The following is an 11,856-nucleotide window of genomic DNA, read 5'->3' on the forward strand; positions in this document are numbered from 1 at the left end:
GGTGAAACTGTGTTGTCAGTGCATGTGTGAGTTCAGGGTGTGTGGTGGGGCGTGGTCTGCAGCGCAGGGAGGATGCACCTGCACGGCATCCTTAATCACTCCCGCCGAGTTAAAAACACGGGGACTCAGGGGTTGGTGTGTTTTGATGTGATGCAAGTCAATAAAATGGCTCAAAACCATGATCCTTGGACCTGTCGTGTCTCATTCACACCACAGGGTGGTTAAGGCTTTTGGGAAGAAAGTATTTATTTGATAAAAACTAACTTGACAGGATGTGCCTGCTGTCTGTTGTAATAGTAACTAGTGCCACAGGTCTGTCAGTAAAATGTCTGATCTGTTTCTCCGGAATTTGTATCTCCACTTTCTATTTCCTACATTTGTCAGGTTAGAGCGAAATAATTACATTTAGAAATCAAATGTAAAATGACGGTCCCAGCTTTGACTGATGAATATTGAAGCTGGGCAAATGATATGAGAGAGTGGCCCAATCTGATTCAAAGGACTCTTTTCTGTCCTCACATTTTTAAGATGAACATCATGCTCCACACTGACACGTGTTCATGTTCCTGGGTCCACTGGATTTAAATGGAGAGTCTGCTCTTTATTTACACACTGCTATGGTTACACATGCTGCTGGAGCTCCACTAATGGAGCCTTGGTCTCTATACTCATGCACGTACTTCAGGGTGAACATGCTCAGAGTTGATTGAACTCTGACCAGCTGTTTGCAACTGTGAAGCCTCAGAGTTGTGGATTTCAGAGTTAATCAACTCAGAGTTTATTTTTAATTTCAGAGTTTGTTGAGCATGCTTTTTGGGATAGGCCCAGGTCAACGGGCACAACCCGCATCCTCAACTGTGCACTCAGCCCACAAATGCATTTTCCTTACAAATGTGGTGTCATTTATTGGGAACTCACAAGCTTCCCAGTGGTTTAAGATTTCCAAGAAGCATTGCTACAACAGAGAAATAATCAGCCAAATAAACTTTCTTACTTTCTGGGCTGAGTTTAGCACCTAAAGGTCCAGAACTCATACATAATAAGAGTGGTTGCACAGGCAGAGCAGCCATGGAGTTATTGGAAGGTTATAAAGTATGATAATTGGAAGGTTGATAGTTCGATCCCCAGCTGCTCCAGTCTACATGCCAGAGTATCCCTGGGCAAGATACTGAACACTAAGACGCTCTCCAGTGCATTAATCAGAATATGTGTGGATGTTTTAATATAAAGCACTTTGGTGTATAAAAAAGTGTGAGTGTGGGTGAATGAGGCATATTGTATAAAGAGCTTTGTTGTGCTGGTAGAAGAAAAAAACAGTATCTAAGTCCATATCAAACTCTTATCAATATCAGTCCATTTAACATGACAGCTGTACCCCTAAAGTCACCTACTGTATCCAAGAATAACAGCACAATAATTTTCAGTCAGTGTCTTTTTTTGTACTTGTACTTTTTCTTTAAAATATGTTGGAAAACACAGAACTAACCAGTTTTGTATTTTTCTTATTCTGCCAGTTTTGAAAATGTATCGTGGCCTCGTTCTAACTGTAAAGTTCAGTTTTTATAAAAAAATTTTGGTCTGTTTTTTTGGTGAAAACTAAATTACAGCCTTAAACACATCAGGCAGAAAATAAAGCCACAGTGCAAACGGTTTCCCCGCAATTACATTTTCATTCACAATTTTCAAATGCAATCATGGTTTAAACATCCTTTCCACCCTGTCTAGTAATTTTATTTCATTAACCAGTCAAATTTATGTTCTAGCTTAGAGCACTTTCTTTGTTTTTAAAACCCTGTTGTTTATTTCTCTTCTAAAGTGTCTTGCAGTGGAACTTTTGTTTCCTGGGATGCTGTATGCAAGCTACTTCAATGCTGTAATGAATAAAGGCAGAAAAAAAATTATGCCAAAACTTTGCTTTAAGACTGGAAGCTTTTATGGAATAATACCTTTAAAAATTAAAATAAGACTACTGAAGGAATTGGTTTTTTTTATTTATGAGTCTAATTTAAAAAAGAACACAAGTACACATGACATGACACGTCTTTAATCTCTGTCTCTCTTCCACTGCATGATTTCTATCCTGTCTTCCTTCTCTCACCCCAGCCGGTCACGGCAGATGGCCGCCCCTCTCTGAGCCTGGTTCTGCCAGAGATTTCTTCCTGTTAAAAGGGAGTTTTTCCTACCAACTGTCGCCAAAATGCTTTCTCATAGGGGGTCATATGATTGTTGGGTTTATTGTAGGGTCTACCTTACAATATAAAGCACCTTGAGGAGACTGTTTTTGTGATTTGGCACTGTATAAATAAAACTGAATTGAAAAGTAAACTCTGAATGGTAGAAATCTTCCAAATTTGAAACTGGTAAGCAAAACAATCTAAAATATGCTTATTTATGTTCTTAATCATGCAGGTCATGGTCGTTGTGAGTGCATGGGTAAAGAAAAAAGACAATTAAACTTCTCAGTTTACGAAGACTACTGAGATTGGCCTGTTGGAGGTTGTCCTTCGACAGGATAGCCCCACTGGGGGCTTAAAATACTTGGGACTCTATTGTTTGTTTGAGAACCCAAGACGCATATTGGATGTTAAATGGGCTGGTTCTTAGATAACTCTTCTCTACTCAATTTGAGCACTCAAAGCACTTTATACAACATATCTCATTCACACATTCATACAAACACTTTTATATACAAATATATATATAACATATATAGCATTCAAGCACACATTCACACTCTGATGGATGCATTGGGAGAAACTCAGGATTTAGTGTCGGGCAAGTGACTCATACTTGAGCAGCCAGAGATCAAACAACCTTCGGAGCCACAGTCAGACATATCAGAGGGAAATGTCTGCAAGCGCTCAGCTCTAACAAGTGTACCAGTCATTCAGCTATTGTGGTAATTAGTGGGAAAAAAAGGAGAGGATGCTATCAATTCCAAACCTGAAAGTCTAACCGTATCCAACTATATGAAAATCCACTAAAAATGCGACATCTATTACCTGCAAACAAATGCAACTTCAAGTGCAAGCTCTGTGTCAAAGTACAACCTTGTGACTTTGAACATTGATAGCTGCACCGACTAATTCTGGTTTGGTAGATGCCAGTACATAAAAAACATAGAGTGCTGTATGTGCAGAGGTGTACAGAAATAATTTTACAGAAACTGTATGGGGTGTGGCAGTAGCTCAGCTGCAGAAGGATGTGAAGAGTGAAGAGTTCAGGTGGCAGTGCTAGGAACGTCCAGATGGCACAGCTGGTGCATATTTTGTAATTCTGTCTCTCTTATTTATGCAGTACGGTGCTGTGACCAAAGAGGAGCAGTATGGTGAACAGCAGGCGATGCTGCTAAAGCTACACCGGGCGACGCCCGAAACATTACATTGTACAGTGTGAAGTAATAAAAGAAATACATAACTCAGAACAAGGAGTGTGTGTGCTGGGACACATCTGTGGCCACAGAAAATTTTATTTAGAAGATTTAAAGGTAGAACTTTCTATTACAGCTTGGTAATAAATAGGTAATAGTTGGATAACAAAGGGGAAATAATAGGGTAATAATGTGGTAATTTCAGTAACTGTGGTAGTTTCTGTGTCATAAGCTCGAAACAGAGCTGCAAAATGCAAAACTGTCTGTTTCTATTTAATAGCATATTAATAACCTGGTTTCTTCCCTGTTAAATCCAGAATTGAATTCAAAATCCTGCTCCTCAGGTCTTAAATAATCAGGCCCCATCTTATCTTAATGACCTTGTAGTACCATATCACCCTATTAGAGCACTTTGCTCTCTAACTGCAGGCTTACTTGTTGTTCCTAGTAGAATGGGAGGGAGAGCATTCAGTTTTCAGCTTCCAGTTTGGTTTCAGGAGACAGACACTATCTCTGCTTTTAAGATTAGGCTTAAAACTGTCGCCAAAGTGCTTGCTCATAAGGGGTCATATGATTGCTGGGTTTTTCTCTGTATCTATTATTGTAGGATCTATTGTACAATATAAAGTGCCTTGAGACGACTGTTATTGGCACTATATAAATAAAATTGAATTGAAACAAATTGAACTATTACCACTTTATTACCGAGTTGTATTTCCACATTGTTAAACAAAGTTTTTAGTCTTTTATTATCCCAGTATATAAATTTCAGGGTAATATTACTCAACTTTAACCACTGTTGCTACTGTGCTATTACTTATATATTACATAGTTATTACTTTGGTAATTGCATAGTAATAACGTAGAGATTACCACATTATTAACCTTGTCACCCTACTATTACCCCTTTTTTACCGAGTTGTAATAGAAAGTGCTACTGATTTAAAGTATATAAATGTTTTGTTCAACTTTCAAATGAAATTTTCCCAGAAATGCCTTAAACCATGTAAAGAACATGTTTTGTTTATTCTGTCAGTCAATAAAACTGTAACTTTTCTTGATTAATCACATGATTTGAGACACAACTGTAGGATGCACATCTGTGAAATGATCAGATAAATTAACATAAAGTTCCTCAAAACCAGAGTTTTTGGCTGAATTTGACAAAGAATCGAGCTTTTGTTTGATCATTGTGTTTTGAATATGTGCTAAAGGTCACAACTATCCCTATGTCAACAAACTATCAAAAAAAATAAGAGAAAAGAAAACAGGAGACTTTGCCCTTTCTGATGTTCACATCTAACTGGTGACTTCATTTCTTCTGTCCCGGTCTTCTATCTAGGTAGCTGTGCACTCTTAACTACCAATAAGATTACTAATATATGCTCTAAGAGCCAATAAGGACAAAGCAATCTAGTCAGCTGGGTGTGTTGAGTTGGAGTTTACACTTTGGACCCCAGAAGAGCTGAGAGATTAAGAGCAGACTCTTCAGAAACGGAGACCTCAGAGTAAAATATATATTTTGTTTGGGTTGCAGTTGTTTTGACAGCTTCTTTGGTGTGCCACTCAAGCAGGAAAATTATGGAGCATTACCCGGATCAGGTAAACATTTTAGTATTTCCATTAAATCGTAGTTTACATATTTAAGACAAAGATGCAGAGGAAGCCTTCAAGACCTGGAGAGCAAAGTTCACGCTTGAGAGAAAACTGAAAACCTGTATTTAGTGTATATTCTTAAACCAACGATTTAAAAATGTTAATGTTTTAAAAAAAAATCACACTGAGTTGTGTGGGTTGGTGAATTGTTGGCAGTGAAACAGATGTTCATAGTATCTGAAATCTTTACTGCTGTGTTGTTTTCTCTTATATGTTGCTATTTAACGTCATGACCTCTCTTCAGGGTTGTGATGGCCTTGAGCTGCTTGACTGGCTATTTGATCAAAATAATGGTATTCTCCGTCACGAAGAACCAGAACAACACACTTGGCCAATCCAGGACCCAAATGTGTGTGAGACTGTTATATGACTTCTTTCTCCCACTTCCTTGTCGGTGTTCTCTGTATGTTGTTACCTCACACATAGAGAATAATCGTTCAACTTGATGTTTTCACCCAGCAGATGTTGCAGCCACCCGAACAGCCAAACGATGACTTTCTCAATGCGCTCCTGCGTGGCGGTGATTCTGTGTCAGCCTCTCCACTCTGGTCACCATCTCCCAGTGACAGTGGGATCAGTGAGGACCCTCCATCAGACCAGATGGACAGTCCTCAGCGCCCTGAAAGCCCACCCGGGGACTCCCATTTCTTTGGTACAAGACCACTAACCAAGGCGGCCCTGGAAGCCAATGTCCCCGCTGGCTTCAGTAAGTCGCACATATCCAAAAAGTAAAACATTCACATTGGGACACATTACATACTGGGTTCTAATTCCTAATATCTTTTCATGATTATTGATTAAACGAAACATTATGTTCTCTGGTGTGTTTAATCAAACTGTGGAAATTAGGTCCCAAGTTATATCTTCAAATGACAAATTCTTATGATATCCCTAATACTAAGCAATTAGCTTTATTATAGCAGAGATGAAAAGAGAAAATATTCTCATTTGCTTGAAAAATTGCCATCGGTTATCTACATTTTGCACATTTTTAGATAACCAAGCTCTGATAATATTAGCATTTCATTCTAATGAAATTATACTAAATCCAGCCCTTCTGGGAAAGGAATGATAATGGCACTCAGTGTTTGAAAGTTTTTGTTCCTGAATATGAATCCCAGTTTAAAGAATAGAGTAGGATATCATGGATTATTTGTGACTGTATACAGAAACAGTCAAATGCTAAGACACAGACATTATCAATACAGACAAAAGAAAGTCAACATGCTCAGCGCCTTGCAGAGTTATCAGTATTTACACAATCGGGCTCCAGAATTGCTGGTCAGAATCCAGCGAGACGAGCACGTCTCCTTGGTCTTTATTTGCATGCGCACTATCGTTGCTCCTGTGTGTGCAGGTGGCTGGAAGCTTGGCTTTCCAATGGGCAAGGCGAGGATTACACATCCTTCTGATGTGGATACATCACAGCTTTCCTCTAGCTTCCCCCTAACTGTCAAAGATCTGCTATTGTCGGGCACGTCTGAGCCAGTAAGTATCCTGTTGCTCCCTGATAGAGAAGGAGGGGATGGTTGAGGGTTGGGGGAGAGCGTGTCTAATGCATGTTTGTGGATCTTTCATTGCTTTCTTGACTTAAGAGACCTGTTGTTTACCTTTTGTGTGTGAGTGTGCATGTGTACTTTGGTAAAAAAAAAAAAAAAAAAAGAAAACAAACAAGTGGATTACTACAGTCCCTGATCTCATGAATTCAGCAAGGGGTAAGGCCTTTGGAATTGCAAATGAAATTTCTATTTTTACTCTTGTTTGTGGGACGCTTTGCTGAATGTGCAGCAACTGATGGTTGTTTTCTGAGCAGGAGAGAAGGAAGACACAAAAGATTTTTATTAGTATTCTACCGAAGATGATTTTTTTAAACCTTCCCATAACTTTCATTCATTCATACAAAATTTTGGAGATAAAATACCTTCTTAATGTGTGAAGGATTTTATATTATGTGGCATTACTAAATAGCATTTTGTGAAGAGAAAGTTTATTAGGTCAACATATCAGATATTCTCATTTCACACACTCACACAAAAAGAAATTAGATTATCGAGTAAAGATCACCATGACCAGAATAATACGTTAGAGCTTCTGAAACTTAAGTGGATTTCAGTTCACTCCAGGTATTGATCAATCTTCTCAGCCTAGTTTAGTAAGATGAAGGAGAGAGTAGCAGAATGCAACTTGGGTTTTCACACCATAATTACTTTTCAAAAGCCATGAAATGAGACTGATGAAGTTGCCTTGATAGCCTGCACCAATTTAACTGTTTCCTGTGAGGTTCATTGAGCGGACAGTGAAAGAGGTGGCCAGAGAGAAAATTTATTAGTGGTGGTGTTTTAAAAATTAGAATTTGTATTTTCCCACCAGACCCCACAGCCATCCCAAAAGTCCATTCAAGAGCTGGTTCTCAATGAAGATGAGAAGAAGCTTTTAGCAAAGGAGGGAGTCACTCTGCCCACCCAGCTGCCTCTCACAAAGGTAAACGGCTATCAATACCCAAACAATGAGAGCAGTTTCCAGCACCTAGAATTTATCATACAGAGGCTCAAAACAGTAATGTTCTTTCCTTTGTCAGTATGAAGAAAGGATTCTGAAGAAAATACGCCGAAAAATTCGCAACAAGCAGTCGGCCCAGGAGAGCAGAAAGAAGAAAAAGGAGTACATCGATGGGCTGGAAAGCAGGTAATATTCAAATTTAGAGTGGGTTGGAATGTTTTAGCATTTTAACTGCAATTCTTACCGATAATAACAGTCTTAGAAACTGATAATCATTTTTCAAAGCATAAATAAGTTTTGATTATTTTGCCATTGTACCCTCCGGGCAGCCCTGTACTCTTGTTACAGGTTAATGTATTTCAGAGAAAGAAACTTAATGGAAAAAAATCCACACTTTTGGGTTTTTAATGTCAGCTTCTGAGCAGAAAACCGTTTAAGAGTGTGCACTGCAAAATATTTTGGAGTAACGCATTATAGAGTCAATTTGTAAATCGGAGCATTCAACATTCCCCGTACTCCTTCAGATCAATTCATGAATAACAGACGGAGCCTTAAACCGATTTTTGATAGCAAGCTTTCACTGGAGATGAAAACCCAAAAGAGAGAAAAAATTATATTCTTTCAACTTGTTTTTTTTCTCCTTTCTTCCCCTCGTGTATCCCCCTTTAGGATGGTTGCTTGCAGTACACACAACCAAGAGCTACAGAGAAAAGTGTCCCAGCTGGAGAAATGCAACATGTGAGTGATCGGAGACAAAAAATCGATCTCTGTTTTTAATTAATCATTCTGTGATCTCAGGTTAATGTTTGTTATGACATTTCATCTTAGCAAAATAACTACCTTTGGCATTTTCCCCTGCTTTCCTGTTTCCCTCAAACCTTTTTTAATCCTCTTATCACGTCTTCTCTTTGTATTTTCTTTTCCCCATTCCTCCCTACAGGTCACTAATGGAACAGCTGCGCAGGCTGCAGGCCCTGGTCATGAATACAACTAATAAGCCAGCCCAGACTGGGACATGTGTACTGGTACAGACATCCTCTGTGATAAGATAAATTGTCACTGACACACGTGGCTCTTCATGAAAGAATTCAGTTTCCTAATGCCCAAACACCAAAAATTACTGCTGCTGGATGAGCCATTAAGAAAAGCCAATTTAGACTGGTGCACACTGGGTAATACAGCAAGGGAGAGATACAGTGGCTTAAAGAGAAGCTACTGCCTCTAATCACGACACTGGAATAAAGTTCAACATTAGAGGCACAATGAGTTGAGGGAACTTTTAAAGTGTAACTTTTAATCTATAAATATAACTAAATGCCTTCAAAAAAAAAAGATGTAGAAACCACCCCGTACTTTATCTAACACTCCTTTTTTATCATATTCTCAGGTGCTCGTGCTGTCCTTCTCCCTAATACTGTTCCCAAGCCTCAAGCCCTTATCTGACTCCAAAGTCAGCCAAGGAGACTTCACTCCAGTCAGAAGTGAGTAACCTTCAGCACCAAACAGCTTTGTGTGGCTGCCTGCCAACTAATCCAGCAGCTATATGTCACAGCTGCGGAGTTTGCTAGAACTACATTCTCGCACGCTGCTGGAACGGTTCTCACCTGCTGAGCTCCACAGTCGCCTCTACTGTTCTGAGGATTTGCCATCTACTTAAAGTTAGTCGGAAGGCAGAGAGGACCAAGGCCATTTATTGTCACTGCAGTTATTAAGCTCTGCTCTGTGAAGCAGCGCTTGATCTGATTGCTTACCATTAATTATTAGTTTAGTATTGAATGTCAGTTTAATGTTGAATGTGTTTGCAGATACCGACTATGATGTATTTCTTTCAGTTTAATAGGAGACGAGATTAGTGTTTGCAAAGCAGTGAGGTATAATTTCTTAACCTAAGTGGTTTGACAGAACTGAAAAAAAGCAATCATCTTGTGCCTTCCCCGACTGCTCGGGGCTCTGTTACAGGAGTCTTTAACGTGTTTAGGTTTGAATTTTGAATCATCACAAACTTATGAGAGCACGCAGACGTGAAAATGTACACTTGCCTGCCTCAGTGCATGCCTAGAACAACACAATAAGACCTGACTATAATACTTGTTTTACTCTACGTCTTATTCTCCTACAGTCCAGTCACGGTCCCTGCAGAACCTTCAGGCTTCCCGCGTACTCCATGTCACTGAATCCCCAATCTTCAGCGAGGATGAATCAGAGCCTCTTCACCGGCATTACCCAGAAGACCCGGGATTGGAAGATTTGACCGCACTGATGGAGAAGATGGCAGTAGACCAAGAACAATCCACTTTGGAGTCCATGTCTCTCAACAACAGTCAGGAAGACAAAATTGGTCATTTCCATGTAGATCCAATTACTGGTCACATCGCTACGGTGACCTTGAATCCCCATCGCTCTGCCAGGTTACAGCCACACGCTGATGGTATGTAAGAAAGAAGGGAAGCAAAATTTTCAAATTATCCTACTCCTAATGGTAGAGCAGGGGATTATCAGGGGCTGTTGTTTACACAAAGGGAAATTGGGTTTTAATCATTCCCATTTTGTCTTTAATACTTATGTAGCCTGTATGCTTTTTTTTTCTACTTGTGATACTGTTTTATATCAGTGTTTGGATTTGAATCCCTACTGAAATTTCTTTTTCTGTGTATGCCTTGACTTTGATGAAATGCCAGTGTAAATTGCTGTTTGAGAATGTCAAAAAATGTGGTGAATAGAGCCGTGATTGCGTGTATAGTTTTGATCATAATGAATGATTTTTGAAATGTTAAAGAATTTTCAAAGCATGTTTTCTCCGAAGAGTTGATTGCAGTAGTTTGGATTTATTCACGGATTAAACATCGTAAAGTAAAGAAAAATATTAAAATAACACAACAAAATCAGTGGTTTGAATATACTGTGTACTCATTTTTCTGTATTTCCAAGCTTTAATTATTAAAAAGTGAAAACATGTGGTACAACATCTCTGTTGACACATCTGGCTGAAAAAAGAGCGCTGTGGGGTGGATGTCAGTAGTGACATGGTTCACACAGAGGGAGACGGAAAACTGGGACAAAGGTGAGGCAGATGACCTGTTATCTCATTAGTCAGACTTGACATGTTGACTTATTTACTTGTTGAAGCCAGGTTCCAGTTGGTGTCTGTGGCACTCACCCACCTTCTGTTTTGTCATTGTCAACCTAACAAAAATTGAAAGGTGTTCTTAAGCTTGCTGCCATTTCACCTAGCATTTAGGTCTGACCTGTTCAAGATGACATTTTCTGAGGTCGGCTAGACTTTATTTGAAGGAGCGGCCGGAGATTGAATTCTGGGATTAAATGATCCTCTCCATCCAACACTCTGGTCACCATCTGAATGGATTCGTAAAAGAAAAAAATGTGATTTCCATTAATACACACACACACACGGACATTTGATAACAGAAATCCCTCTTTTGAGATTAATTTACAACATTCATGAGATTACTTGAAGCTCTTGAGAGAATGTCATCACCTGACTAAATCTTCAGTCAGCTGACAACTATCTGGAATTACTCCAGCTTGTTCACCTGACACTGAACATATTACATGAAAGATGAAGGCATAGCTTTCTGTGTGCGTGTCTGCAGACTGGATTCAGCATGAGGGGAATGGCAACTTTGTGGCAATCCATCAAAACGGTTTTGAAATCCATTCTAAACTAAGCTTAAACTAAAATTTGTCAACTGGTTGTGACAACCTGAATGTTTTTTTGTTTTGTTTTTTTTACCAAAGATTGTGTGAAATTGCACGCTTTTAATCACATATTTGAATGATTATAGGACCTTTCCTGTTGCTATGGCAGCTGTCTTTTTCAGCCTGACTTTAAGTGTGGCTTTTCAGAGCAGCAATAAACACTTTGCCTTCAAACATGGTCAGATGGCACAGTATCTGGCCTAGCTGTGCTCCTTGTATATGCTAGCTTTCAGCCACTTACTGCTTTTCATTTTTACAGGCAGCAATAAATCAGAGAACAGACTCCTGATCCAACTCTCCACCAACATTTGATTGTGATGTGTATTGTTTTCTCATAATTCTCATAATTTTTCTCATAATTTCTCATAATTCTTATGAATTTGTGGGTGTGGTTATACCTATCTATCTATCTATCTATCTATCTATCTATCTATCTATCTATCTATCTATCTATCTATCTATCTATCTATATATATATCTATCTATATATATATATATATATTCTTCCTGATATTGCTCTCATTCGGAACCGCTACATCGATCACTACGGCCGTCTTCTTCTGTTTGTCTACCACCACTATGTCCGGTTGGTTAGCCACCACCATTTTGTCCGT

The 11,856-nt window shown here is 39.1% G+C and overlaps 1 protein-coding gene across 2 annotated transcripts; it reads left to right on the forward strand.

Moving 5' to 3' along the window:
* The first annotated feature begins 4,691 nt into the window (after window positions 1-4,691).
* Window positions 4,692-10,479, forward strand: creb3l3a (cAMP responsive element binding protein 3-like 3a). 2 transcript variants are annotated; one of them, XM_005932412.2, is made up of 10 exons: window positions 4,692-4,972; window positions 5,271-5,375; window positions 5,486-5,732; window positions 6,384-6,514; window positions 7,397-7,507; window positions 7,605-7,711; window positions 8,195-8,263; window positions 8,466-8,550; window positions 8,913-9,006; window positions 9,645-10,479. In XM_005932412.2, exons 1-10 carry the CDS (start codon window positions 4,952-4,954, stop codon window positions 9,959-9,961), a joined length of 1,287 nt encoding a protein of 428 aa, XP_005932474.1. In that variant the 5' UTR covers window positions 4,692-4,951; the 3' UTR covers window positions 9,962-10,479. The 2 variants fall into 2 exon arrangements, with proteins under 2 accessions (XP_005932474.1, XP_005932475.1); XM_005932413.2 differs by having other exon boundaries at window positions 4,694-4,972; window positions 5,489-5,732.
* Window positions 10,480-11,856: the final 1,377 nt, after the last annotated feature.

This window comes from Haplochromis burtoni, unplaced genomic scaffold (genome assembly GCF_018398535.1).
Source record: "Haplochromis burtoni strain Fernald_Lab_line unplaced genomic scaffold, NCSU_Asbu1 Contig_13, whole genome shotgun sequence".
Taxonomy (NCBI): domain Eukaryota; kingdom Metazoa; phylum Chordata; class Actinopteri; order Cichliformes; family Cichlidae; genus Haplochromis; species Haplochromis burtoni.